The sequence below is a fragment of the Tenebrio molitor genome, chromosome 1 (assembly GCF_963966145.1).
Source record: "Tenebrio molitor chromosome 1, icTenMoli1.1, whole genome shotgun sequence".
Taxonomy (NCBI): Eukaryota; Metazoa; Arthropoda; class Insecta; order Coleoptera; family Tenebrionidae; genus Tenebrio; species Tenebrio molitor.
In genome coordinates this window covers 1,342,747-1,368,218 of record NC_091046.1, presented here as the reverse complement: position 1 = coordinate 1,368,218, position 25,472 = coordinate 1,342,747, and the positions used below count along the sequence as shown (strand labels likewise).

The 25,472-nt window shown below is 44.1% G+C and overlaps 9 protein-coding genes across 9 annotated transcripts; 2 read left to right on the top strand and 7 right to left on the bottom strand.

Annotated features, from left to right (window-relative positions):
• Positions 1-312: 312 nt before the first annotated feature.
• On the bottom strand, positions 313-769 carry LOC138128631 (protein SREK1IP1-like). The gene has a single exon (XM_069044839.1). The coding sequence runs from the start codon at positions 767-769 to the stop codon at positions 353-355; it is 417 nt and encodes a 138-aa protein (XP_068900940.1). The 3' UTR covers positions 313-352.
• Positions 770-991: 222 nt separating this feature from the next.
• On the top strand, positions 992-1,556 carry ND-MNLL (NADH dehydrogenase (ubiquinone) MNLL subunit). Its single transcript, XM_069044850.1, has 2 exons — positions 992-1,132; positions 1,213-1,556. Exon 2 carries the CDS (start codon positions 1,340-1,342, stop codon positions 1,514-1,516), a length of 177 nt encoding a protein of 58 aa, XP_068900951.1. The 5' UTR covers positions 992-1,132; positions 1,213-1,339; the 3' UTR covers positions 1,517-1,556.
• On the bottom strand, positions 1,542-3,643 carry LOC138128623 (zinc finger protein 675-like). The gene has a single exon (XM_069044826.1). The coding sequence runs from the start codon at positions 3,516-3,518 to the stop codon at positions 1,563-1,565; it is 1,956 nt and encodes a 651-aa protein (XP_068900927.1). The 5' UTR covers positions 3,519-3,643; the 3' UTR covers positions 1,542-1,562.
• Positions 3,626-6,382, bottom strand: LOC138128615 (uncharacterized). Its single transcript, XM_069044816.1, has 9 exons — positions 5,874-6,382; positions 5,662-5,819; positions 5,447-5,606; positions 5,133-5,399; positions 4,880-5,085; positions 4,727-4,832; positions 4,417-4,676; positions 4,194-4,366; positions 3,626-4,141 (listed from the first exon to the last, which is right to left on the bottom strand). The coding sequence occupies exons 1-9, from the start codon at positions 6,262-6,264 to the stop codon at positions 3,751-3,753; spliced, it is 2,112 nt and encodes a 703-aa protein (XP_068900917.1). The 5' UTR covers positions 6,265-6,382; the 3' UTR covers positions 3,626-3,750.
• An 830-nt stretch (positions 6,383-7,212) lies between these two features.
• Sec71 (ADP ribosylation factor guanine nucleotide exchange factor Sec71) lies at positions 7,213-14,065 on the top strand. Its single transcript, XM_069046059.1, has 9 exons — positions 7,213-7,633; positions 7,684-7,989; positions 8,046-8,472; positions 8,524-9,155; positions 9,211-10,363; positions 10,408-11,854; positions 11,935-12,353; positions 12,406-12,718; positions 13,434-14,065. The coding sequence occupies exons 1-9, from the start codon at positions 7,507-7,509 to the stop codon at positions 13,569-13,571; spliced, it is 4,962 nt and encodes a 1,653-aa protein (XP_068902160.1). The 5' UTR covers positions 7,213-7,506; the 3' UTR covers positions 13,572-14,065.
• On the bottom strand, positions 13,991-15,507 carry Cp110 (Centriolar coiled coil protein 110kDa). The gene is made up of 2 exons (XM_069046141.1): positions 15,316-15,507; positions 13,991-15,267 (listed from the first exon to the last, which is right to left on the bottom strand). The coding sequence occupies exons 1-2, from the start codon at positions 15,379-15,381 to the stop codon at positions 14,095-14,097; spliced, it is 1,239 nt and encodes a 412-aa protein (XP_068902242.1). The 5' UTR covers positions 15,382-15,507; the 3' UTR covers positions 13,991-14,094.
• A 253-nt stretch (positions 15,508-15,760) lies between these two features.
• LOC138129851 (glycoprotein endo-alpha-1,2-mannosidase-like protein) lies at positions 15,761-16,935 on the bottom strand. The gene is made up of 2 exons (XM_069046164.1): positions 16,219-16,935; positions 15,761-16,168 (listed from the first exon to the last, which is right to left on the bottom strand). The coding sequence occupies exons 1-2, from the start codon at positions 16,917-16,919 to the stop codon at positions 15,775-15,777; spliced, it is 1,095 nt and encodes a 364-aa protein (XP_068902265.1). The 5' UTR covers positions 16,920-16,935; the 3' UTR covers positions 15,761-15,774.
• Positions 16,936-17,323: 388 nt separating this feature from the next.
• Positions 17,324-18,584, bottom strand: LOC138131039 (glycoprotein endo-alpha-1,2-mannosidase-like protein). The gene is made up of 2 exons (XM_069047798.1): positions 17,856-18,584; positions 17,324-17,793 (listed from the first exon to the last, which is right to left on the bottom strand). The coding sequence occupies exons 1-2, from the start codon at positions 18,554-18,556 to the stop codon at positions 17,400-17,402; spliced, it is 1,095 nt and encodes a 364-aa protein (XP_068903899.1). The 5' UTR covers positions 18,557-18,584; the 3' UTR covers positions 17,324-17,399.
• A 353-nt stretch (positions 18,585-18,937) lies between these two features.
• Positions 18,938-21,280, bottom strand: LOC138131029 (uncharacterized). Its single transcript, XM_069047788.1, has 2 exons — positions 19,424-21,280; positions 18,938-19,367 (listed from the first exon to the last, which is right to left on the bottom strand). Exons 1-2 carry the CDS (start codon positions 20,149-20,151, stop codon positions 18,974-18,976), a joined length of 1,122 nt encoding a protein of 373 aa, XP_068903889.1. The 5' UTR covers positions 20,152-21,280; the 3' UTR covers positions 18,938-18,973.
• Positions 21,281-25,472: the final 4,192 nt, after the last annotated feature.

The window sequence follows — 25,472 nt, the reverse complement described above, 5'->3', positions numbered from 1 at the left end:
GGCGTTTGAGAAAAATTGTCAAGGCGTTCGGCGCGCCTTTGCAAATGTCAGAACGCTCGATAAATAATAATTGGTCCAGAAACGGTACTCGCGTTATGCAAATACAATTACTGGTTACTTAATGGTAACAGAATGACTGCACTGTTGTGCAATCGATATTATAAACACAACTTATTGCAACCAACTATGTGTAATTCACACGGTAATTTTTGCTTGTCCGTAAGGAAAGGAATTTTAATCGGCCAGAACTGGTCGATTATTTTACAGATTTATGTCCGCCGCTTAAAAGAGCGAGGAGGAATAACACCAGTCTTACAAGTTACAAAAATATATTTACACCATAGGCAACCAATCATGCAGAGTCCGAATCGGACGATTCAGACGCACGCCGAGCTTTTTTCTTCGCTTTGCTCTTGGACTTCTTCTTGTGCTTCTTCCTCCTCTTCTCACCCTCGCTCTCCGTACCGCTCTCGCTATCGCTTTCCGACGAGTGCTTCCGCTTCTTCTTCGCCTTCTTCTTCTTCTTTTTGTGCTTTTTTTTCAACTTGTCCCGCAGCTCCTTCTCGCGGAGCTCGGTGAGGGGAGTCAGGTACTCCTGGTCTGTCTCGCTGCTCGTGCTGCTCACGTCCAGGACGATTTCTTTGTTGGGGTCCACTTTGATGAAATTGCGACATTGATAAGTGAGGTGGCCGGCGTAGCCGCACTTTTTGCACGCCGCCCGGGTGCTCTCCTTCGCCGGAGGCAACAAATGCGACCCGTATTCATTCATTAATCCCACAAAATAACATTTCAATTTTCACCTATTCTAACCTCACAAGTTTTTGACAGTTCACAACAGATAACGGTTGGCGCACCTGACCCTCCCCAACTTGCATTTCAAAGATTTCAAACAGATTCGCACAAATCTCACAACCAATTTACAATTCACACTCTATTTACATCCGAGACTTTAATTTAACATATCGCGAGCAACCACCACATCTGTAATTAAAATCAATCGATGACATAACCTCGGTGCGGACAAGTTGGCACCCCTGATCGACCGATTTGACATCTACACCAAAAATTATTGGAATATTTATGAAATTACAGAGTTGTATTACCGTTTAAACACAATTTTGGCCCACTTTTGGTACGTACAAGCCGCCCACACAACATTAAATCAATAATTTGCGCATCGCATGACATAACCTAACTGTGACGTAATTTCAGATGGCCATTAGTTTTGGCAGTTTGCTTAGCAGGTATTGCATAGTAACGATACTCCCTGCTTTGGTAGCGACTTCAATCTACGCCGATTACTCTCACACCCAGAAGTACAAGGCGCGGAAGCAACAAAATGAAGCTGAGGTACTTTTTTCCTAAAGGAATTCACTACATCTCGTTGCCAATTTTGGGCTTCGCTTTTGGGGCTTACTTGGACAGGAAGGAGACTGAACGTTTGACGCTGTTCAGGGACAAGAGCGCGCTCTACGGGCGCGTCTTGAAAGAAGACGAGCCTCCAACATGGCCCTAGTTTTTTGTAGTTGTTACCAATAAAATATTTTAGCTTGTAATTTATTTCAATCATTGACATGTTTGCGTTTTTTGTGCTTGGCCAACGTCCCTTTGGTGTTGAACCTGTTATCGCACTGATCGCACTCGAACTCCCTCAAGTCATTGTGAATCCTCAAGTGTTCCTCGAACCCCGTCGTCATCACTTTACCGCAAACGTTGCAAGTCTTGGTTTTGGCAGTCCCGTCGTGGTACTTCAAATGCGAGTCGAGATTCTTCTGCGAGACGAATTTCTTGTGGCACACGCTGCACGCGAAATTCTTCACCCCGTTGTGGTTGTTGACGTGAGCCTCGAGGTACTCCTTCCGCATGAATCCTCTATCACAGACGGGGCAAATGAAGGGTAGCTTACTGTTGTGGACCTTCATGTGGAAGTTCAAGTTGCTCAGAGTCTTGTAAGACTTGTCGCACTTTGCGCAGGCGTACTTTTTGTCGGTGCTGTGGCTAATCTTATGCGACTTGTAGTCTGACAACTTGACAAAGCCGATGTTGCAAATCGAGCAAATCGCCACAAACTTCTTGTCGTGTTTCAGCTTGACGTGATTCTTCAGTTTGGTGGTCGAGGGGAATTTCTTATCGCAGAATTTGCAGTTGTGGGGGAGCAGGCCCAGGCAGTAGTTCTCGTGTTCCACGAGATTCGACCTGGTTCGGAACGTTTTGGGGCAATTCGAACAGGCGAAAGAGTCGATTTTGGGCGCTTTCCGTCTGTGCTTCCGGTAGTGCAACCTGAAGCGGCGCTTGGTCGGCGAGATCTTTCCGCACAGTTCGCACAAGAACCCCTTGAACTTGTGCCTCTGCAAGTGGCTCTGGCACACCTGTCTCAAAGACAACACCTTCTTGCACAACTTGCATTTCAACTTCCTCTCTTGTCTCGGCCGAAATCTCTTTCGCCGAGACCTATCATTATCACAGACGACGTTATTGTCCCGACAAGTCCTCTTAAACTTCATCAACAACTCCGCGTTGAAATTGTCCAATTTCAACTGCAGATGATCTATCGTGTTGATGAGCCCCAAACACTCGCTACACAGGTAGTTAGTCTCGTTGCAGATCTTCCCCACTATACTGACAATCTTCGTGAAAACTGGTTTTTGCGAAGACATGGTCAGCGGACTTTTCAGAGTCAAAAAATAAAACTGAGTCCCCAAAGGCGTGTACGACACGTTACAAATGACACACTTGTTAGCCTCCGACGGGAATTTCTTGCTGTCGTACTCTGCACAATCCACAATCTCCTCGTCAGACTCCTCCACAATGATATCGCTTTCGTCATTGGACCCTTCAGTTTGTTGATCAATCGGCTGGAACGAATCCGCCGGCAGATCAAAATACTGATTGTGCAACGGCTCCAAAATCTTACTGTTATCATAGAAATTATAAAACTCTTGCCCCGCTGGGGCCACACTCTTGTACCCCTGCTCCGGATAGGAACTATTATACCCGTGATAGTCGTAGTCTTGGGACTTTTGCATGTTCTGTATGCTGCAATACTTGACCGTCTTTTCCGTCTGGGGCCCTTGATTGCTCTGGGCGCACGAGGGGTACTCAATTTTTTGGTTGCAGTTGTAATTGTATTGGCCGTTGTTGAAATAGTTCAAATCCTTACCCAAAGTCTTGTAAAAGTCGGGCATCAGCAGGTCCAAGTTGCTGCAGTAGCTGGCGGGGCTCAGGTCCTTGCTCGTGATCTCGATCATCTCGATTTTGTCGGGGATCTTTAGGGCGTCTTCGCACATCCGATTGTCCCAGTTCAGCGTGTCTGGGTACATGCAGACGTTCTGGTTCTTGTGGCAGTTCTGCGGCGAGAGCACATTGAAGGCTTCCAACTGGTTGTAGTTGTTTGTTGGCATGTTGTACGCGTAGAATTGTTGGTTAGGGTCTGGGGGCTGCTTCGCGCAGGGGGCCCTGTTGTACACGTTGTTCACGTTGCTGTAACCGGGAGGGTTGGTGTACAACTTGTCGGTCATTCTGCACTAGAACTGTACCCCCAAGATGATTCGAGTTTTGAGGTTATGTACACTTTTATAGGTTAGGTTGAGCCTTTAACCGTTTATTACCAATAAAACAGCTTCACTTAAGTGCTTATTATTTATGTTCATTCTTAAATCAACAAATTTACACCCTGGACATTAAATTCTTAAATTACAAGTACGTGTATTGTGGGTTGCATCTCCTTGAAGCTGTCTCAAAAACTTGCATTCATGCAGTATTGTAAGTGTTTTGGGGCACCGACAACACCACAGACTCTCCACTTCGATTACTTTCATTACTCGTCCTGGCCTCGTACTGTACTGAACCTTGATTTAGCCTCCTACCGCATCTCGTCCTGTCTGAATACCTGTAAAAAGCAAACCCTCCTGTTGCGACAACAACCGCCAAAACTCCAACTGCTATGCCAACAGATCCAGCTACACTTAGAGTCGAAGATGGTATCGTCAAATTGATGTTTTTAGACAGATCAACTTTGTTCTCATAACTGGAAGTTCCAGAGCTGATGTGACAAATCCATATGCCAGAGTCTGAAGACTCCACTTTGTTAATTTGCATTGCACAGTCGCCGTACTCCAACCCGCGACCGCTATATGTAATTCTTGAATAAATCATATTAATGTAAACAATCGATTTCAACAAATAGAAGTTACTTATTGTTGGATGTTGTTGTGTTTTCTTTTCGGAGAGAGTAAGAGAGTCCTGTTGGAGCGACAAATCTGCAATACTCGATTGGGATGCCGTTAGTGTTGCAAATCAGCTCCACTTGGTCACCTTCGCGGGCTTCCACGTCGCCGTATAACACTTTGAGCTCGACGATGGACACCTGTAAAGCAACCTTTTTGAAAAGTTTTCAAAAATGACTGATACGTCTACATCGATTGTAATTGTATCGTCGGGAAGACCGTTCTTTTGGGCAATCGAGCAAATCCAAGTCCCGTTGTCGCTAGCTGAGGCTTCGCTGATACTTAAAAAGCAGAGTCCGCTGTTAATTTGGAGGCTGCTGTCGGGCTTGTGCTGAGTCCCGTCTGGGCCTGTGATGTAACAATAGTCCGAGGAATAAGGGACGGGACAATCTATTATGAGAGAATGGTTCATTCGGACGTTTTTCTTTACGTATTTGTTATACTGAGCAGCTGGAAGAATCGAATGAAATTTGTTGTTTCAAGTCTTAAAACACAAGTACTTGTCTTTTTCTCCACGTCGATAAAAGCCCCCGTCACGTCGTTTCCATTAAAAGCAGCTTCACACTTCCAAGTCCCTTTGTCTTCTTCTCTGATCGGTTTCAATATCTGTCAACAAACGTGAGTTTTTTCCCAAGACTAGGAGAGTTTCTTACCTCGATTGAACATTTACCGTTGCCCAGGTCGCTGGTGAAGGAGTTGTAATACTGCGAGGCCGCTCCGGAGGTGACTTTGAACATTTTCCCGTCAGGTCTGGTGAATTTGCAGTACATGAGAGACATCGTGTCAAAATCTACCAATTTACAACCGACTACCAAATACTCGGAGATGTCTTCGACGAAAGTGTCGATTTTGGGGCGCCCTAGACAAATTAGTTAATAGGAGAAGATTGTGCAGTTGTAAACGGACCCTTCTCGACGAGTTCCGTCGTAAACTCTAGAGCATCCATGATGAAGTCGAATCCCACGAAACACCTCCAAGTTCCAAAATCGTCCTTGGTGACGATGTCCAGGTCGTAGTAGCACATGTGGCCGTGGGACACCAAGACACCTTTCGGGTCGTACAGATCGCAAAATTTCTGGTCTTGATCGGCACTGGTGTCTGATTCTTTGCCGCAGATCACAGTAGCGCTCTCCCCCAGGTACGTTTCCAACGTGCGATTCTTCAGCTCCTTTACTACAAAATTCATTCATCAAAAGCGTCAAGGTGCCAAAGAATCGTACCTTTAGTAACAACTAAGTGGGAAATGTTTCGATAAACTCTCTTTTGTTCGTCCGTTGCGAAAAGAGTCAAGTCTCTGGTGTCGTCCTGTTCCAGATTCCAGATTTTGTAACCGCACCTTCCTCCGCCTACGCTGCTGAGTCTCGACTTGAAAGCGTTATCCTAAAAGCAAAGCGTCGTCAACTGGAAACACATCTCGACTCTCGAGTGATCTTACTTCGTCGTACACTTTGATCGAGTTCAAGTCGAGGTCGACAGTAGCGTTGTCGAAGCTAACACTACACTTGGTCAAATTGACATCTCCGGCGTTGAAAAAATTGACGAAACTGGCTGTCGGGAGCACCGTAATTTTGTCGAGGTAGAGTGGCATGTTATCTGAAAAGTGTCACCGCTGCAGAGAAAAAATTACTTACGACCACTACTACTTACAGTAAAACTCGACTGTCACTTCTTCGGTGAAGTTCGTTTCGGTGTAGTTGTCGAAAGCAGTGATGGTCCATTTTAACGGGCTTTTTTCGTCCACGGTGTATAAAATAAATCCGCACATTGCCTCGAATGGAGACAATCCTTTGGAAGTGTCACTTTGTAGTGATTTCTTTGAATTATGGCCTGCAAAGATGGGATAATCTCCATTGTAGAGACTCGATGCGTAATAACAGTGACCAAAAGCTGTCTGATTGTCAAACTGGTTAAAAGCGACTTCGTAGTCTTCACCCTCGTTGACGACAATGTGGTGCGACTCCGGTTCGAATTTGTATGGGTTGTCTTGTAGCGAGAATGCCAAAGAAGCAATAAAAACTGTAACTAAGAGCGGCGACATTTTGACGAAAACTGGACTTTTACGTCTTGAAACTAATCTCGTAATTGTTATTCAATGAGTCTGGAAATTTTCATAGATGTGATAGAAATATACGAGTATATCGGTGACTCTTTTTGAGAGACTGCCACTTAAGAGATAGCGGTATCCAAGCATCTAAACAGATTGTTTTAATCTATTATTTTAATCAGATAGTTTTGTGTAGGTACTTGTAAGAAGTTTTGAATAAAAAAAAGTATATACAAAAATACTTTTTGTACTACATAATACTTGTTACAGTTCATCACTGGAGAGACTGTTTAAGAGAGTTGAACGAGAGAATTAACATAAACAAAAATAAGGATGGGAAGAAAAAAGTTCGACGAAGATTTTGACCTTCCTGGCCACAATTGTTGCTGATTCTTACTGATGGGTAAGAGTTGGAAACTGTAGGGTGGATTAAAAGAGAGTAATTTGATGAAAAAATTTAACTTTAAGCTGTGTTATTAGGATAACTAGAATTTATTCGATGAATTGTTTAATAAAAATTTTTGGAAAAAGTTGGATAGGCAACTGGGAATACATTTCACAACAACGCAGTACAGGACTACCAATCGTAGAACTTTTTTATCATTATTAGTGTCTTTCGTCATTCTCAGCTCAGATTTTTTAACAATTTTTCGTTTAAATACAACAATACCGACAAGTTGAGCACAATTCCATCGAGAGGCATTTTTAAAGAACTACTTATGCGGAATTTCCACCTACTGGTTACTCGGATCAACTAATATGAATTCGATTTTTTTTGTGTTGTGCTAGAACTCTAGTGCTAGATACACCGGTGTTCATGAATATTCAAAGGAAATATTTTATGATTTCTTTTTCTCGGGTGAACGTCTTAAAACACACTTTCGAGAATTGAAATGGGTGAGTGGTGTGGTTATATTGGCACGATTGGTTGCATAACATTCTGCTGTCATCTGTCAAAACGACTTGACAGGTCGGTGACATGTCAAGTTAAAGGGGATAAACATTTGGGTAGTGTTTAGAAAACCATTTTAATAAAAAAAAGTCCACAAAACTTTACGGCGTTATAAATCGATGTTTATCCGGCGAGACGAAATTCCCCACATCTGCCACGGTAAACCCATCAAGAGTGCAAATGCTTAAGCGGAATCGTTCAATATCCGATTTTCCTACACGTCACAAGTCATGATTCCTGTGCATAACTTAAAGGGATTTAACTGATTTCGCCACGACAAATTAATGATGCAATCAAACTCCAAAACCAAAGAAATGTTCATTCTGCGTGCACTGGAAAAGATTCTCAACGACAAGGAAATCAAGAGATCGTATCATTCACAGCTGAAGCGAGCATGCGAGGCCGCGTTGGGTGAGTATTTTGATTATTGTCCGCGTGAGACTCATTTAACGCCTTTGAAGAGGACTTACGGACGGAGGTGAAGGACGAGGCGCCCGATGGAGAAAAAGTGTCGGATGCCTTGCCCATGCCCAAAAGTGGAGAAGTCAACGCTGTCACCACGGAAAAATATTTTCTTCCGTTTGAGCTGGCTTGCCAGAGCAAGTCGGTCAGGATCGTGGTGACGGCGCTCGACTGCCTCCAAAAACTGATAGCATATGGTCACCTGACGGCTAACGTTCCCGACTCCACCACGCCGGGAAAGCTGCTCATAGACAGGATTGTGGAGACGATATGTGCGTGCTTCACCGGGCCCCAAACCGACGAAGGTGATTTAAGCTTTTTTTTAATTTTTTTTTTACGACGCGTATGGTGATGTTGGCAGGAGTGCAGCTTCAGATCATCAAGGCCCTACTGACGGTGGTGACGAGTCAACACGTGGAAGTCCACGAGGGGACCGTCCTGTTGGCAGTGCGGACCTGCTACAACATCTTCTTGGCTAGCAAAAATCTCATCAATCAGAAGACCGCGACTGGGACACTGACGCAGATGTTGAACGCCATCTTCACTCGAATGGAGAACCAGGCTTTGGAGGCTGAGGTTCAGTCGGAGATTCAGATGAACGGTATCGACTCCAAGTCGGTGAAATCCTTGAAGATGGACGACAGCGTGGAGGTGAAGGACGAAGTGGATCCTTCCAGCGCGGAAGTCATCGGCGAGATATTGGACAGTCTGATCGGTGACGTCCTCGCAGAGGTGGAGGCCAAGCAGATTTCGCAGCAGATGAGCGGCAGCTCTTCGTCCATACCTAGGTGAGCCTGGCGTCGAGGTCTTAGCGCGAAAGGTGAGACCGGTTTGTTTAGGGTTCCGTCGCAGGAGAGCGTCGACACCCACAGCGAGAACGACTCCGCCGTGACGGCTAAATTCACGCACGTGCTGCAAAAAGACGCCTTCCTGGTGTTCCGCGCCCTCTGCAAGCTCTCTATGAAGCCGCTGCCCGAGGGAACCCCCGACCCCAAGTCCCACGAGGTCCGCTCCAAGATCCTCTCCCTCAAGCTCCTCTTCTACATCCTGGAGCGCGCCGGACCCGTGTTCCGATCCAACGAAATGTTCATAACGGCCATCAAACAGTACCTGTGCGTCGCCCTCTCCAAGAACGGCGTCAGCTCCATACCCAAGGTCTTCAAGCTGTCCTTGGCCATCTTCTTGGTGCTGCTCTCCAACTTCAAGATGCATCTCAAGATGCAAATCGAGGTCTTCTTCAAGGAGATCTTCCTCAACATCTTGGAGACGACCAACTCGTCGTTCGAGCAGAAGTGGATGGTGATACAGACGCTGACGAAGATCTGCGACGACGCCCAGAGCGTCGTCGATATCTACGTCAACTACGACTGCGATCTGGCGGCGGCAAATCTATTCGAACGTCTAGTCAACGACCTGCTGAAGGTGGCGCAGGGGCGGCACTCGGTGGAGCTGGGGGCCTCGCCCAATCAAGGTAGAGATGTTGTTTGTTGCAGTCCGGGGTGGTTGGACGTTGTGTTTTTTTGCAGAGCGAGCCATGAGGATGCTCGGCTTCCAGTGCCTCGTCTCCATCTTGAAGTGCATGGTGGAGTGGAGCAAAGACTTGTACGTCAACCCCAACTCCCAGTCGACGGTGGGGGAGCAGACCAACGGGAGCGACAACGCCTCGTTGAAGTCGCACGGGGGCTCCACCACCAGTCTGCACTCGAGCGACTGCTCCAGCGGCAACAAAGAGATCCTCGACTCCCCCGAGCAGCTGGAAGTACTCAAGCAGCAGAAGGAAGTCTGGGAGACCGGCATCGACATGTTCAACAGGAAGCCGCGCAAAGGAGTGGCCTTCCTGCAAGAGCACGTTCTCCTCGGCACCGACCACACGGCAGTCGCAAAGTTCCTACACAACGAAGACAGACTGGACAAGACTTTCATCGGGGACTTCCTCGGCGACAACGACGAGTTCTGCAAAGAAGTGATGTACACCTACGTCGACCAGATGGACTTCGTCAACATGGACTTCGTCGCGGCCTTGCGCCACTTCCTCGACGGGTTCAGGTTGCCGGGCGAGGCGCAGAAGATCGACAGACTGATGGAGAAGTTCGCCAGTCGGTATTGCGAGTGCAACCCCAACAACGGGCTCTTCGCCAGCGCCGACACCGCGTACGTCTTGGGCTTCTCGATTATAATGCTGACGACGGACTTGCACTCGCCCCAGGTGAAGAACAAGATGACCAAGGAGGAGTACATCAAGATCAACCGCGGAAACACGGACAGCAAGGACGTCCCCGAAGAGTATCTGTCGCAGATATACGACGAGATCGCCGGTCACGAGATCAAGATGAAGAACACGGTGAACAAGCCGGGCAAGCAGCAGATCAACAGCGAGAAGCGCAGGAAGATCTTGTTCAACATGGAGATGGAGGCCATCTCCACGGCCGCGAAGAATCTGATGGAGTCGGTGTCTCACGTGCAGGCGCCGTTCACCACGGCCAAACACCTGGACCACGTCCGGCCGATGTTCAAGACCGCGTGGACGTCGTTCTTGGCGGCGTTCAGCGTGGGGCTCCAGGACTGCGACGACCCGGAGGTCGTCACGCTCTGTCTGAACGGGATCGAGTGCGCCATCAGAGTCGCCTGCATCTTCCACATGACTCTGGAGAGGGACGCTTTCGTCCAAGCTCTGGCCAGGTGAGATCGTCTCCGTAGAAATTTTCTTTAATCGCTGCCCCCAGGTTCACGCATCTGACCACCAACTCGTCCACCACGGAGATGAAAGCAAAGAACATCGATACCATCAAGACGCTGATCAAGGTCGCCCACACCGACGGCAACTACCTGGGTACCAGCTGGTTGGACATATTGAAGTGCATATCGCAGCTGGAGCTGGCGCAGCTCAAGGGCACCGGGGGCCTCCCGGAGTTCCCCTCTGCGCACAAACCACCCGACGCGACCTCCAAAGACCACCAGAGCAACTCGCACAGCGTCGAAGTCGCCGTGGATCATATCTTCACCGGGTCGACGCGCCTCGACGGCGACGCCATCGTGGATTTCGTCAAGGCGTTGTGTCAAGTGTCTCTGGAGGAGCTGGCGCACGCGGGACACCCCCGCATGTACTCCCTCCAGAAGATCGTCGAGATCTCCTACTACAACATGGGCAGGATCCGGCTGCAGTGGTCCAGGATCTGGCAGGTGTTGGGGGAGCACTTCAACACGGTCGGGTGCAACACCAACAAGGACATCTGCTTCTTCGCCGTCGACAGTCTGAGGCAGCTGTCGATGAAGTTCATCGAGAAGGGCGAGTTCCCCAACTTCCGCTTCCAGAAGGACTTCTTGAGGCCGTTCGAGCACATCATGAAGAAGAACGTGTCGCCGACAATTCGAGACATGGTGGTGAGATGCGTGGCCCAGATGGTGAATTCCCAAGCGAGCAACATCAGGTCCGGCTGGAAGAACATCTTCTCGGTGTTCCACTTGGCCGCCAGCGACCAAGAAGAAGCCATCGTCGAACTCGCCTTCCAGACCACCGGCAAGATCATCACCGAGCTCTACGACAAGCAGTTCTCCGCGATGATCGACTCGTTCCAGGACGCCGTCAAGTGCCTCTCCGAGTTCGCGTGCAACGCCCGCTTCCTGGACACCTCCATGGAGGCGATCCGCTTGGTGCGCTCCTGCGCGAACAGCGTCAGCTGCTCGGCCCACCTCTTCGCCGAGCACGCCGACATGGAGAACGACGTCACCGTCGCCGAGGACGACCGCATCTGGGTGCGAGGCTGGTTCCCCCTGCTCTTCTCCCTGTCGTGCGTGGTGAACCGGTGCAAGTTGGACGTGCGGACCCGCGCCTTGACCGTACTCTTCGAGATCATCAAGACCTACGGGGACACGTTCGCGAGCCACTGGTGGAAGGACCTCTTCAAGATCCTGTTCAGGATCTTCGACAACATGAAGTTGCCCGAGCAGCACACGGAGAAGGCCGAGTGGATGACCACCACCTGCAACCACGCCCTCTACGCGATCGTCGACGTTTTCACGCAGTACTTCGAGGTGCTGGGGCCGCTCATGCTGGGGGAGTTGTACTCGCAGTTGCACTGGTGCGTCCAGCAGGACAACGAGCAGTTGGCCAGGTCGGGGACCAACTGTCTCGAGAATTTGGTCAACTCGAACGGACACAAGTTCGATGAGGTAACGACGATTCAGTTCATTTGTTCGATGCGCCTGTGGCGCCCTCTAGTCGACGGTCTAATCCTGGGGTTGTTTCGCAGGCGACTTGGGACAGGACTTGCCGCTGCATGCTCGACATCTTCGACTCGACCGTCCCCACCGCGCTCCTCACCTGGAAGCCCGACTGGATGAAGACGACAGCCGTGATCGAACAAAACGGCGACGTAAAGGGCATCCTGAAGAAGTCGCCCACCTACGGCACCAGCTCCGACGCCGCTCTCTTCGAGAAGCTCGCTATCAAGAGCGCCGTCCAGCTGGAGCTGATCCAGACCATCGACAACATCGTCTTCTATCCGGCGACGTCGAGGAAGGAGGACGCCGAGACTCTGGCGCTGGCGGCGGCGGACATGACAGGAAACGGCGGCCTCCACGAGTTCCAGAGGGAGGAACAGGGGATGTACCGCGTGTTGAACTCGCCGCATCTCCTCCAATTGACGGATTGTCTGCTTCAGTCGCACAGGTGAGAGTGAGGACTTCACGTCTCGGTTTGGATTGTCGAATCGGTGTTGCAGGTTCGCTAAAGCGTTCAATCTGGACCACGAGCAGAGAAATTTGTTGTGGAAAGCGGGATACAAAGGGTCGACTAAGCCGAATCTCTTGAAGCAAGAGACTCACAGTCTGGCGTGTTCGTTGAGGATTCTGTTCAAGATGTACTGCGACGACAGCAGGAGGCAGCACTGGTCGCTGATCGAGACCAAACTGATTGGGGTGTGTCAGGAGGCCCTCGATTACTTCTTGAAGTTGCAGAGCGAGGCGCACAGAGAAGAGTGGACCATGTTGTTGCTGTTGGTCTTGACGAGACTTCTTAAAATGCCAGACGACAGGGTGAGTGGTGAAACTGACACGATCGTCACTAGTCGTTGTTAAATTGTCCGATTTCGAAAAAAATACTTGACTTTTGATCAGCAGTGATTTTACAAAGGTGAGGTTGGTAACACAACTCTAGTAATTTATAATAATCGACGAAGTTATTGAAATTTTGATAAATTAAATTGCCGTTTAAAGCCAGTCGGCTTGTGGTGTGGTGAGCCCCAAATATCTGTTTGGTGTCTTCTTTGAGTACCGTCGTATTAAACAAAATTTTGTACGCAACAGTTGGTAACAAAGATGGCGGAGGGAGCATGTGCAGTGCGATGAATTTTAAATATTTTTCAAAAAAAATTGCACCGGGTTCTTAATTTACGTTTTGAATGTTCGTGTAATCGTTTTTTGTGTTTGGAACTCTTTTTCGAAATGAGAATTACGCTCCCGAGTCTAAGGTAATTCACTTATTTTGTTTGGCCAAATATTTCACAGTTTCTAGAAATCATCACAAGTATATGCTCGCTTTGTGTTTTTGAAACAATCAAGTTATTTGTTGCGTTGCGAAAGTTGCTTTTTCAATAAGAAAATCGAAGAAAAGTGAGCAATTTTGATATTCTAAGACACGCCCACCTGTCGCGATTGGTCGATTTAAAATGATATGGCGCGAAATTTAAATGGGACAATTTAACGGCAGTATTTTTATAATTTGACTGCGTGTAACTTTGTGATATTTCAGTTCGGCGTTCACGTGTCGAGATATTATCCCTTGCTGTGCGAGATTGTTTGCTTCGATTTGAAAGCGGAGCTCAGGTCGATTCTTCGGAGGGTGTTCCTCAGGATAGGCCCCGTTTTTCACATTACGACGGTACAGTAGTGATACATGACTGAGACTAGAAAGTGATTTTTATCAATTTACCATGGATTCTTATCGATGTCAGAAAAATTATTTATTTAAACAATTCGTACAAGTTTAAGCAATCTTATGTGTACATTTTTATATCGTTCTCTCAAACCATTCGCTTATTAGGAACACCTCTCTGTCTCAAAGTGTGGGAAGCGCTTTTATACATGATTAGATCGTAAAAATAGACTCAGCTTACGTCAATAGTAATGACCATTCCTTGCATGAAGTGATAAATGATTTTTTAGGAGCCAATAAAAACTACATGAAAAAGTATAAGTTACGTGCCTTCAACAAAGTTATTAATGTATAATTGTAATTAATGATCCGGTATGTGGTGATTATGTTAGTGTGACCGTACTATCATCTGTTATAAATAGCAAACATTCGTGTAAATAATCATAAAATACTACTTTATTTAGTCATATTCGCTATTGTTATATAATAATAAAAATAGATATATCATTGCTCGTCTTTGATAAGCCACTTGGTTCGATCATCTGATCATCTTGGCGCTGCTCCGTCGAGAGATCGACAGAGTTGAGCTGGCGGCCGAGAGGGGCCTGTTGGCCTTCTCGATCCGTCTCTGTCTGTCCAGCGCTATGAGCCCCATCTGTTCCTTTGTCGAGAGAGAGAAAAAAATGTCGTGGAATGCGTGACAAGCGGCAGATACTTGTTGGATCAGTCTTCGGTGGAGCTCCACGTCGGCCTCCTCGATCACCTCGGCCCCGTGCAGCTGTATCGCGCACAAGAGAGCATCTTTGATCGTCTCGATCAAGCTCTGCACCTTTTCGGTGCGGATCAGTCGCCTGACTAGGTATCCCTTCGCGGCGGCGCCGATCACGCTCGCGGCTCGCCCCCTGTCCATCTTCCTGTTCTTGACGTTCCTCAAGTTGACCACGTTGAGCTCCGGGGGAGTCTCCCGCGGCGTGTCCGGCGACACCATCGAGTAGTACAACGACTGGCTCGATATCGACACGCTCATTGGTGTGTCGTCGTCGGCAAATCGATCCGCCAGAGCTTTGTGCTCCTCTTGTTGCTTCGACAAGATCTCGATTATGTTCTTAGCGTGGCTTTCAGGGAGTCTGTCGAGAATGTCCAACAGTTGGGGCTCCACAGGTGAGGCTTTGATGGGAGTCGAAACTGTGACTCGCTGCACCGAAACGTCGGTATCGATGACTTGCATCGGGGGCTCCACTTCGCTGTCGATGATGGTCACGGGACTGGAGCTCCGGGACTCGCTGTCGTCCATCTCCACGCACTTCTGCGCTTCTTTTTCCAGATGCGCCAGCAGAATGGGGCTGGGGCTGTCCAAAGTGTACGAATTGCTTCTGATCAGTTTTGGCGGCGTACTTCTCTGATCTGGCTCGCACATTTTCTGGATCAACTTGACCCCCTCCTCTCGGTACTCGCTAACGTCGATTGTTTCGCTCGTTAAATTTTGTAATTTTTTGTATGTGTCGTAAGGCACGTGACTAGAGGAATTTTCTTCGGTGAATGTCAGTTGGTTCTCCAGCGTCGTGTGGCCGGAAAGGTCTTTGGTTTGACTTTTGAGTTTTTCAAGGTCATCCACGTATTTCTTGAACAGGCGGTCCCTTTCTTTCTTCTTTTCCAATTCGATCGCTTTTACTTTGTATCGGAGACATTCTTCGCGAGTTTTTGTGGTTATCTGCGCGCACAGGTGTGAAAAAAGTTAATTACAAAGGGAAAAACTTACCAGCGGCGGAATTATCGGAGTGCCCCCGATTTTAATGCACGATACGTAGGGACGAGCTGTTGACATTTTCCGGACAAGAGTGTTGTTAAGAAACCCATAAACAGTGTTTTTCGGTGATTTCTTGATATGTTTTTGAGGTTAAGTCATTAAATAATCAAATTCGGTTAAATGTCAAACAAAACAATTATTACAGAATCCTGTTTTACTAGTTTCAAACAGATCACAAGGTGGCGCCAGCATCATGCTTGTGCATGGCCTACTAAATCTGCTTCTGCTTACTGTACCATAACCCAAAGACGTCTTGGTTTATTCTTTGCGTCAAGTTATTATATTTTATTCAAAAATATTTTATGAAATCGTTTAATTTGTTGTTATGAAACAACAGCGAATTTAGTGGAATTAACTTTTGTAAATTAGGTAACGAGTAAAATAAATAATACACAAATGCGAGTGCATTATTTATTCGTATTTATGCGTAATAGCTTGGTACTGCCGTCGGAGTTGTTCGAGCATGGTACCATTGTGGGCATGTTGTTTTCTCAAGAAATAAAGATCTGTTATTTCCTCGATGTCGTCGTGGGTGTATTTGCTTCCAGTAGCTTGGGCTATGATGTCTACGAAGGTGGTGTCGTACTCCTCTGTAGGTTCAATAATGGTACCTTCTCCGTAGTCGTTCCAAGTGCAAATCTGTATGATGTCAGTATATTGCAAGGCCATATCCCAGGTTTGTTGGAAGGTTTCGGGACCATAGTCGATGAAGTACCCCGGACCGGGCCATCCCCCGTTGGTGTAAAACGGTTGAAAACCTGGATAGGCAACTCCGATCTTGACCGGAACATCTTGCGTAGTGTACCTAGACGAGTACCATGTGTAGTACCTAATCGAAAAATAATTCGTACCCACCATCGCTCCAGTCCTTGCATGAAATCCACCCACACCCAGGCGAATTCACCTTGACAGTAGGTACCACCTTGCTGGTGCTGGTTCCACAACGTCAAAAACGTCGGTTTGGGGTCCAGCGGTGCAAGAACGTCATCCCATTGCTCCCACAGTACCACTTGGGGTCCGAAATCCATCAGAAGGGGAGCACCGTTGACCATAACGTAATTGTCCTTGGTGAAGTAATTGTTTTGGACGTACTCCATGTCGGCTACCGCTTGACCGGTCACATCCGGCACCGAGGCCAGTCTCAGGTTGTTGTCTTCGTAGACGATGGCGAATTTGAGACCGGCTCTCTCGGTACCTTCGATGATGGCCTCGCAGTTTTCCTTGTTCTTTGGGTAGTCGTACGCCTCGGTGGTACCTGGCCAATCGATGAAAACTCCGGAGATTCCGGCCGCTTTCATCACCCCCAGCTGCCAGTCGATGACGTCGGGGTCGCCAGAAGCGTAAGGACCGATTTTGGGGTGGTAGAAAGAAGCGATGTCTTGTTTGCCGTCGATGATGTTGTCGGGATTGTCGTTGGCCATGGTCCAGTGTTGGCCCCAAGTACCGTTGTTGGTGTCTTTGGTCTCGAACCAGGGCATCATGTGGACGTAGACTTCTAAGCTACTGGTGCAAAGAAACCAGTAGAAGAGAACAATCAAAATCGGTACCACCTTCATTTTGGAATTGTATTCTGACGAGATTTTGGATCTGAAGTGTTTATATAGGAACTTTGTGATCTAAATCACGTCCTCGAAAAACGACTTGAAGATAGTGGATGTTTTGCACCAGTGAAGAGGTGATAGTCAAATTTCAAGAAGTACCTTGATGCCGATAAACGATCAACATTTTTCACCCAAGCAGAAAGGCAGATAATGAACAGATAACAAATTTAACCACAACCTGATTCAGCATTCAGGAAAATTTTGCCTTTATAAAGGAAGGGAGATAATACCAAGTGGTGACAGTACTGTTTTGAAACTTGACAGTGCTCCGAAAATTTGTGTGTTCGACTAAAGATAATTTATTTTTAACCTTTTTGATATAGGTTTTTTTTTGGGGTAACCTACATGATAACAACGCATTTTCGAAATTTTGGATTTTTTATTTTTTCTCTTTGAAACGAAAGTATGCAAAATGTGCTAACATGAGAACTGCATTTAGTCAAATCGGCGTACGATAGCGTGATGTTGTCGTCTAAGTCGGTCAAGCATGGAAGGATTGTCAACGTGTTTCTTTTTCATAAAGTAGATATTGGTTAACTCTTCGAAGTCTTCAGGAGTGTATTGACTCCCAGTAGATTGTTGTATGATGTCCACAAACTGAGTACCGTATTCTAGGGTAGGTTCGATGACGGTACCTTCACCATAGTCGTTCCAAGTACAGATCTGTATGATTTCGGTGTTATTTAGAGCCATCTCCCAGGTCCTGGTGAAGGTTTCCACCCCATATTCAATGTAGAACATGGGTCCAGGCCAACCGCCTTCGCCGTAAAACGCGTGGAACCCAGGGTAGGTCACTCCGATCTTGACCGATACATTTCTGTTGGCGTACCTTTTTTAGACAAAATATATTGAGTACCCATCTATGTGTTTTTTGTTGTGATGAAAACGTACCAAACAATCAACGAGTCTACGTAGTCCGCCCAGACCCAAGCAAACTCCCCTTCAACAAAATTCCCCGCTTGCTGTCCTTGATTCCACAAACTCACGAAAGTAGTACCAGGTTCCAAAGGTTCCAACACTTGGTCCCACTCGTTGTCGTGCAACGCTTGTGGTCCGAAATCAAGCAAAAGCGGCGCGTCCTTCACTCGGTAGTAGTTGTCTTCGGCGAAATAGTTGCTCTTGAGGTACTCCATATCGGCGACCCCTTGCGCGATCTTATCGGGAACGGACGCGAGGTTCAGATTGTTGTCCTCGTAGACGACGGCGAATTTGAGCCCGTTTCGCTTGGTACCTTCGATGATAGCCTCGGCGTTTTCCTTGTTCTTGGGATAGTCGAAGGCGTCGGTGGTACCGGGCCAGTCGAGGAAGATACCGCTGATTCCCGCAGCTTTCATGATTCCCATCTGCCAGTCGATGACGTCGGGGTCGCTGGAGGCGTACGGGCCGATCTCGGGGTGGTAGAAAGAGGCGATCTCGGGGACTCCGTCGACGATGTTGTCGGGGTTGCGGTTGGCCATGGTCCAGTGTTGGCCCCAAGTACCGTTGTTGGTCTCTTTGGTCTCGAACCAGGGCATCATGTGCACGAAAACTTCCACCCCGTGGGTGGGGAGGGCATACAAAAGGAGGATCGAGGAGAGCGGGAGCGTCTTCATGGCCAGAAACGTTTTGAGAAGACGCTCAAGGATTTTGTATTTATATAAACATGTCGTATTATTGCGAAGTACAAATAAACTTTCTATTAATAATGAATTATCTTGCGCTGATGTACTAGAGATAATTTCAAGAAGTCACAAATTTTTTAGTATCTAAAATTAGAAATAAAAGTACCACATTTAATAGGTTATGAAAATGGCAAGTCATGGTCGCTAATAAACACAATAACAACTCTATTTTCTGATTTTGTGCATGGTACTGCTGTTTCAGTTCCTCAAGGATTGTAGCATTAGGTACTCCCAAGCTATGGTCCACTTTTTAATCAATTCATTTTTTACAATTCGACTCTTATTAATTATGGATGAGTAATAAACTAGAGGTGTTTTTGTTACTTTATTGTTTCTATCGTTGTAAACTTAATCATATCTGTGTACAATGGCATTGTGTTTTTCTGTGAGTACCTCAAGCATTCTAACATTGTTTGCATGTTGTTTTCTTAAATGGAAGATCTTCGTTAGCTCTTCGAAATCCTGATGAGTGTACGGACTTTTCGTAGCTTCTTGTATTATATCCACAAATGCAGTACCATACTCCAAGGTCGGCTCAATTATGGTTCCCTCTCCATAATCGTTCCACGTACAAATCTGTATCATTTCTGTGTACTCCAGTGCTAGATTCCAAGTTTGTTGGAACGTCTCAACGCCATAATCGATGAAATATCCAGGTCCTGGCCAACCCCCGTTTGTGTAGAATGGTTGAAACCCTGGATAGGCGGTACCAACCTTGATGGGTACCCTTTGAGTCACGTACCTGAGATACAAATCATCAAGGTAGAGCTACTTGTATCTAATTATTGTAATACTGACCAACGGTCCAATCCGTCGATAAAATCTACCCAAACCCATGCAAATTCTCCGTTACAATACTGCCCACCTTCTTGGTGTTGGTTCCACAAGGTCAAAAACGACGGTTTCGGGTCTAGCGGCTCGAAAACTTCATCCCATTGCTCCCTCTTCAACACCTGCGGCCCGAAATCCATCAGGAGAGGAGTGTCGTCAACGAAGACATAATTATCCTTGGTGAAGTAGTTCGTTTGCAAGTACTCCATGTCAGCTTGGGCTTGTCCAATCTTGTCTGGTACCGCCGCCAGATCCAGATTGTTGTCTTCGTAGACGATAGCGAACTTGAGTCCGTTTCTCTCGGTACCTTCGATGATGGCCTCGCAGTTCTCCTTGTTTTTGGGGTAGTCGTACGCCTCGGTGGTACCGGGCCAGTCGATGAAAACTCCGGAGATTCCGGCCGCTTTCATCACCCCCAGCTGCCAGTCGATGACGTCAGGGTCGCCAGAAGCGTACGCACCAATTTCTGGATGGTAGAACGAAGCGATGTCTTGCTTGCCGTCGGTGACGTTGTCGGGGTTGTCGTTGACCATGGTCCAGTGTTGGCCCCATGTACCGTTGTTGGTCTCTTTGGTCTCGAACCAGGGCATCATGTGGACGAAGACTTCGGGGTTTGGGTATCCCCCGACCAGGAGGACGCATCCCGCAAGGAAAATGGCAACAAGTAGGACTTTCATTTCGATGGAGACAAACATCGGCTTTGTTGCAATTTATAGCACGATTTGCGATTGTGATTGGACCAATTCATTTCGTCAAAATGTCTGATAAAGCTTGAGCAGCGAGTTCAAGTGCTCAACGTCGATCGCATTTTGTTTTTAAAAAGAAGATTTTATTCTACGCCATAACGGGCTATCATAGGACATCTTGAATCACATCCTTGCTGCTTTTTGAGGACTCTTATCTTCTAAAACCTTTACTTCAAACTAAAGGGATTAGTTCTCAAATGAAATAGTATATTTCAAACCAAGGTAAGAAAGTGCTTTCTTGCAGACCGCAGGCAAAGATTATAAACCGAGCCGTAGGCGAGGTTTGTAAGTGCCTAAGGTCTGCAAGGGCACTTTCTTAACAAGGTTTGAATACTATTTTTTTCCCTACCGGCACAACTTCGTTGAAAAAAGTTAAAAAAGATGGTTATATTCCTGATTAAAACGAAAATTTTGAGAATTGAATAGTAGGCTGAGTTATTTGTTTAATTAACTTGTCATCGCATTTGAAGATTTGACGTTTGTTCGAAAATTTGATATAAAGAGAAGTTGTAGTACCTACCTAGCTTATCTGTTTATTTCCCAGATTATATGATTGATCTAAAGTCCATTCATTTTGTATTGAACTTTTCAAGGTCAAATAATTTTATTTTTTGGCTCTAATTATGTTTTGTAAATAATGATATGCCGGTAAACACCGTAAACGTTGAATTGAGCATTGCTAAATCACATTATGTTGGTTAGATGCATGTCACTATTTACAAAACATAATTACAGAGCCAAAATTTAAATTATTTGACCTTGAAAACTTTAATACAAAATGAATGGACTTTACCAACTTGCTTTATTGAATTGGCTTTCGTTTATCAATAACTTATTTCACTTTTGACACTTTTGACATTTGTATTTTGGTACAGTTTTACCATAAACATTTCATGATTAACTTTCTTACCTTAGCGAGAAAGTTGAATTTTCTCACCTCAAATGAGGTATCCACAGCCTACATTTCTAACCGATAGGGAAAAAAATCACTTTTCACTTATTACCGGTACTTAATAGTTTATCTGACCGGGAAAAAACGAATTTAAGATAATTATCTTGCCAAGGTGACAGCGCTAATTTGTATCCTCACATCGGCAAGAAGGAAATGACAAATCAATTTTGCAACTAATATTTGTCGGTTATTTATTATCATCGAGCTATGGAGTATGGAGGGAGGCATGAGTGAGAGATCGCGATATCTGTTTGAGAGGTCCGACAAGCAGGCATAAAGCACGTTAAACGCATCTCGACCTGGCTAACAGGTGGTTTCCGGAGAACATCGAAGATTTTAAAGTGTTGTTATTAGTTTATTTGATCTATTAATGCACAATAACCATCATGGTTGTTTCTTGTTCCGTGTTTGGGTGCCAAGAAAGACAAAAAAAGGGCAGCGATATTTCGTTTCACAAATGCGTAACTTACAATTAATTGAAATAAAATTGTTTAAATATTATTCAATATGGGCAGCACTGGAGGAATAATTAATCTATATATATAAAACTGAATGTCTGTTTGTTTGTATATTTTGTATGCAAATCTACAGTTTTACTCCGATCATGATGAAATTTTGTACACTTGATCTTCAAAAAAAGAAGAAAATTACTGTCTACTTTAATTTTACAAAAACCAACCCCTACTACCATTTTCAACCCTGTTAAGAAAAAAAGACAGTTTTTTCGAGTTGGAAATACCCTCACCTTTGCCGCTTCACCCCTATTTCATCCTCTGAGTATATCGTCACCTTCGCCGTTTGACACCCACAAAAAGCAACCCCTATTATCATTTTTAAGCCTGTTAAGCACAAAAAAAGTTTTTTCACACTGTATATTATTCACATTCATTTAAAAGATTAAGATTGTTGAATATTTGATTAAAGCTTTTGAAACGTTTGTTAGTAGTATTTTATTTGACGTTACAAGGTACTCTTGTCAGATCAATCATTAATAAGTTAATATTTAGACTTCACGTTTCTCCGGTCCTCTCGGATTGTTGATGATGCCATGGAAACTTTAAAAACGCGCGTTTTTAAAAGTTCGATTTATATACGCTCAGGCGTGTTTTAAATGAGCAAAATAGCTTACCAATAAAAAAAAATACAAAAAATAAAGGCGGCTTTCTTGAACCGTTAGCAGTGTTATAAAAATTTGCTGAATGGGTTTTCAGAGGTCAAAAATATAACACTTCCGGGAACATTGTTAATATTGTTAAATTATTAGGTTTTAAACATTTATTTAATGATTTAAATTATCATATTTTAGAGCGACATCCTGTCAACAATCCTGTTGTACAATTAGTTTATTTAATTTTGCGTACATTTTTTACAATACGATTGCATCATGAAAATAATAAAAATAATCAAGTTCCGAATAAAATTAGACATATCTACACAAAATTAATTCAATTTAAACATCAATAAAAAAAATCAAAAGTTGAGTTTTCTTTGTCATTTCTGCATATTTCCCATGTATTCATGCTTGGCGAGATTGCTTCTTGCCCAAGGGTACGTTTATGTTGGAGCTACGATGAGCGATAAAGCGGCGACAAGAACGAACAAGAAACGTTGATATTATCTTATTTAGTGAGTTCTTTAAAATTAATGTTAGAATTAACATTACCGTTAAAAATCATGAGATACTGGGGTCTATTCTGTAATTTACATGTTAATTTTAACAGCCTCTAAAAATTCGTAATCATGACAATGACCAGTCAGAGAAACATATTTAATACTTTAACAGGTTCTTAAATTTAAACAGGCTGTTAAAAAAATACAGAATGGACCCCATTATACTTAACTAAATTCGAAACATGAATTCCTGTTTCCTGCATAGTCTAAAGAATAAATATTTTTTACGTGTTCATTTTAATAATTAAACGGCCTCGGCGACAATTTTTCTCTCGGTCCGTCAAAGAACGATTTCGCATCCTTGATATACAAATAACTATTCTGCATAAGTGCATTTAGTTGATGTTTTTTAGAACCACACTCAACATATTCAAATGGATTCGTATCATTCAGTGGTTTTTTATTACAGTTTTTCTATTCACTGCATTGATAAATCCAAAAGTTATTATCTTCAATTTTTCTATCAGGATATATTACAGTACAGCCATTTCACATCCTTTAGCTTTCTATTCCTTATCATTATGTTTTATTTTTGTTTATGACAATTTCTACATTTTTCCCAACCACATTTATGTTCTTTACTGCCCTCTTCTATCATTTTGTTACCTTGTTTAATCATTTTATCTCCTTTTTTAATTATTTGCTTGGTCATAGTGATTTTGAACTATACAGGGTGTCGCAAAATTAACGTATTCCAAGTCGGGGTCTTGTAAGGAAAAATCTCAAAAATCTCAAAAAAAATAAAATAAAAAATATAGAAGGGGTCTTTACAAAGATATATGGGTCTGAAGGTTCAAACTTTTCATCACATTTTCTTCAAATAAAAAAATATAAATGGTTGAGATTCATTTTGAAATATGGTGAGGATGATTATGTAAAATAATAAAATATAAATGAAAAGACATTTCTTGAAAAACCAGCTTTATCTCGAAAAAATAAGTTTTATTTTTCCAATTTTTGTTCAAAAAGGAAGTACAACATAGCTAGAATATTAATCAGGTACTTTTGAACAAATATTGGCAACTTTGATATTTTTTTCAAAGTGACAGCAACTTTTTTTAAACATTTTTACTTGGTCAACAGAATGTCCCCTACTAGCGCCGAAGTCGGAATACGATAATTTTAAGACACCCTGTATGTTTAGCTTCCAAGTTTTGAATAAGTAGTAGATAACTGTAATACATTATAAATCTTTTTATATTCTTCTTCAGCCATTTTATGTCCTTCAATAATTTTTTTACCTTCTTCAACCATTTTATCACCTCTTTTGAGATCTTTTTTACCTGTTTTAATTATTTCATTTCCTTCTTTAATCATTTGCAGTCAGAGTCAGATTTTCAAGTAATGAATTATGTATCAAACTTTTTATATTCTTCTTCAATCATTTTACATCCTTCAATTATTTTTTTACCTTCTTCAGCCATTTTATCACCTCTTTTGAGTATTTTATTACAATTTAAGGATTTTAAAACTCTTATCACAAACTTTTGTATTATTTTCTAAACATTCTTGATTGTAACAATATCGCTTGCATTTAAAAATTATTTAAATAATTTACTCATACCCTCGAGGTCTCGCTGATAATTGTGAATGAATCGTAGAGATATTACAAAAACTTGTACAATACAAGTCCGTTAGGGCCTTTACTGCCTCGCCGATATTATTCGACTCGCTCTGCGAGCTCGTGTCACAAAATCTGTGGCTCGGCCGTAAAGGCTATCCTAACGGACTGTAAAATACTATAACTACTTACTGTCCTGAACAGGCCCACATAGTAGTATTTTCAAAGACAGAACGTACAAAAAGAACCAGTTCTGAACTTGAAGTGATACTTCAGATAATAGGAAAACACTGGAATTTTTTATTGTTTTATTGTTTAAATATTCAGAATTTCTCAATTTTAACGACAGAAACGTGCACGTTAGCTCGTTTCGTTATCATAATAACAATTGTAGATAGAATCTAGAATTTGTTAAGCAGGTATCAGATCTTTTCTTTAAATAGATATACAGCGTGAACAAAGTTTGGAACAAAATTATCATAATAGCGTTATGTGATGTTTTTAAGAAAATCGCTCGGACACGGCAATTTTATTTTAAAAAATGTCACCCTGTGACGCGTAATTTGTTTAAACAGCGTCATTGGTTTTTGCGCAATGACGTCACCATTTTTTTTTAAATGACAACAACCCCCACTTTTTTCTTCTCTTTCTGATAGACCTACTACCTAACCGATGAACGGAAAAAATTGGTAACTTACACGACAATTTTTTTTAATGACAAATTATACTTCAAAAATTTAATTTCATTTTTAATGTAAAAGTTTTAATTAACCTAAAACAAAAACAAACAAACATCTAAGTTTAACAATAAAATTTAATACAAATGTTGAAATTGTCCCCCGTTAACCATTTGGCACTCACCGACACTTTGTACACTGGGCTCAATAATGTCAGTGATTATTTGTTCCATTTCACCGCGAACACGAAAAATGTTATTCAATATTCGTGCGCTGTCACTTTTCAGGTATTCGGCCTGTTTTGCAGCACTCGGCTGACGCCTCGTGCCTCAAATTTCGGCCTCATGCCTGAAAAGTGATCTGACAGCGCTACTCATATGAAAATAACTATTTCACTTGAGATGCTAAT

Bases quoted from the DNA above. Each gene is read 5' to 3' on its own strand.
- ND-MNLL (XM_069044850.1), top strand. From the start codon at position 1,340: ATGAAGCTGAGGTACTTTTTTCCTAAAGGAATTCACTACATCTCGTTG.
- Sec71 (XM_069046059.1), top strand. From the start codon at position 7,507: ATGATGCAATCAAACTCCAAAACCAAAGAAATGTTCATTCTGCGTGCA. The intron at 8,473-8,523 runs GTGAGCCTGGCG...CGGTTTGTTTAG, and splicing joins AGCTCTTCGTCCATACCTAG to GGTTCCGTCGCAGGAGAGCG. The intron at 9,156-9,210 runs GTAGAGATGTTG...GTTTTTTTGCAG, and splicing joins GGGGGCCTCGCCCAATCAAG to AGCGAGCCATGAGGATGCTC.
- LOC138128631 (XM_069044839.1), bottom strand. From the start codon at position 769: ATGAATGAATACGGGTCGCATTTGTTGCCTCCGGCGAAGGAGAGCACC.
- LOC138131039 (XM_069047798.1), bottom strand. From the start codon at position 18,556: ATGAAGACGCTCCCGCTCTCCTCGATCCTCCTTTTGTATGCCCTCCCC. The intron at 17,794-17,855 runs GTACGTTTTCAT...TGTCTAAAAAAG, and splicing joins GTAGACTCGTTGATTGTTTG to GTACGCCAACAGAAATGTAT.
- Cp110 (XM_069046141.1), bottom strand. From the start codon at position 15,381: ATGTCAACAGCTCGTCCCTACGTATCGTGCATTAAAATCGGGGGCACT. The intron at 15,268-15,315 runs GTAAGTTTTTCC...CTGTGCGCGCAG, and splicing joins CTCCGATAATTCCGCCGCTG to ATAACCACAAAAACTCGCGA.
- LOC138128615 (XM_069044816.1), bottom strand. From the start codon at position 6,264: ATGTCGCCGCTCTTAGTTACAGTTTTTATTGCTTCTTTGGCATTCTCG. The intron at 5,820-5,873 runs GTAAGTAGTAGT...GACACTTTTCAG, and splicing joins AGTGACAGTCGAGTTTTACT to ATAACATGCCACTCTACCTC. The intron at 4,833-4,879 runs GTAAGAAACTCT...GTTTGTTGACAG, and splicing joins ACGGTAAATGTTCAATCGAG to ATATTGAAACCGATCAGAGA.
- LOC138131029 (XM_069047788.1), bottom strand. From the start codon at position 20,151: ATGTTTGTCTCCATCGAAATGAAAGTCCTACTTGTTGCCATTTTCCTT. The intron at 19,368-19,423 runs GTCAGTATTACA...TTTGTATCTCAG, and splicing joins ATCGACGGATTGGACCGTTG to GTACGTGACTCAAAGGGTAC.
- LOC138128623 (XM_069044826.1), bottom strand. From the start codon at position 3,518: ATGACCGACAAGTTGTACACCAACCCTCCCGGTTACAGCAACGTGAAC.
- LOC138129851 (XM_069046164.1), bottom strand. From the start codon at position 16,919: ATGAAGGTGGTACCGATTTTGATTGTTCTCTTCTACTGGTTTCTTTGC. The intron at 16,169-16,218 runs GTGGGTACGAAT...GTACTCGTCTAG, and splicing joins ATGCAAGGACTGGAGCGATG to GTACACTACGCAAGATGTTC.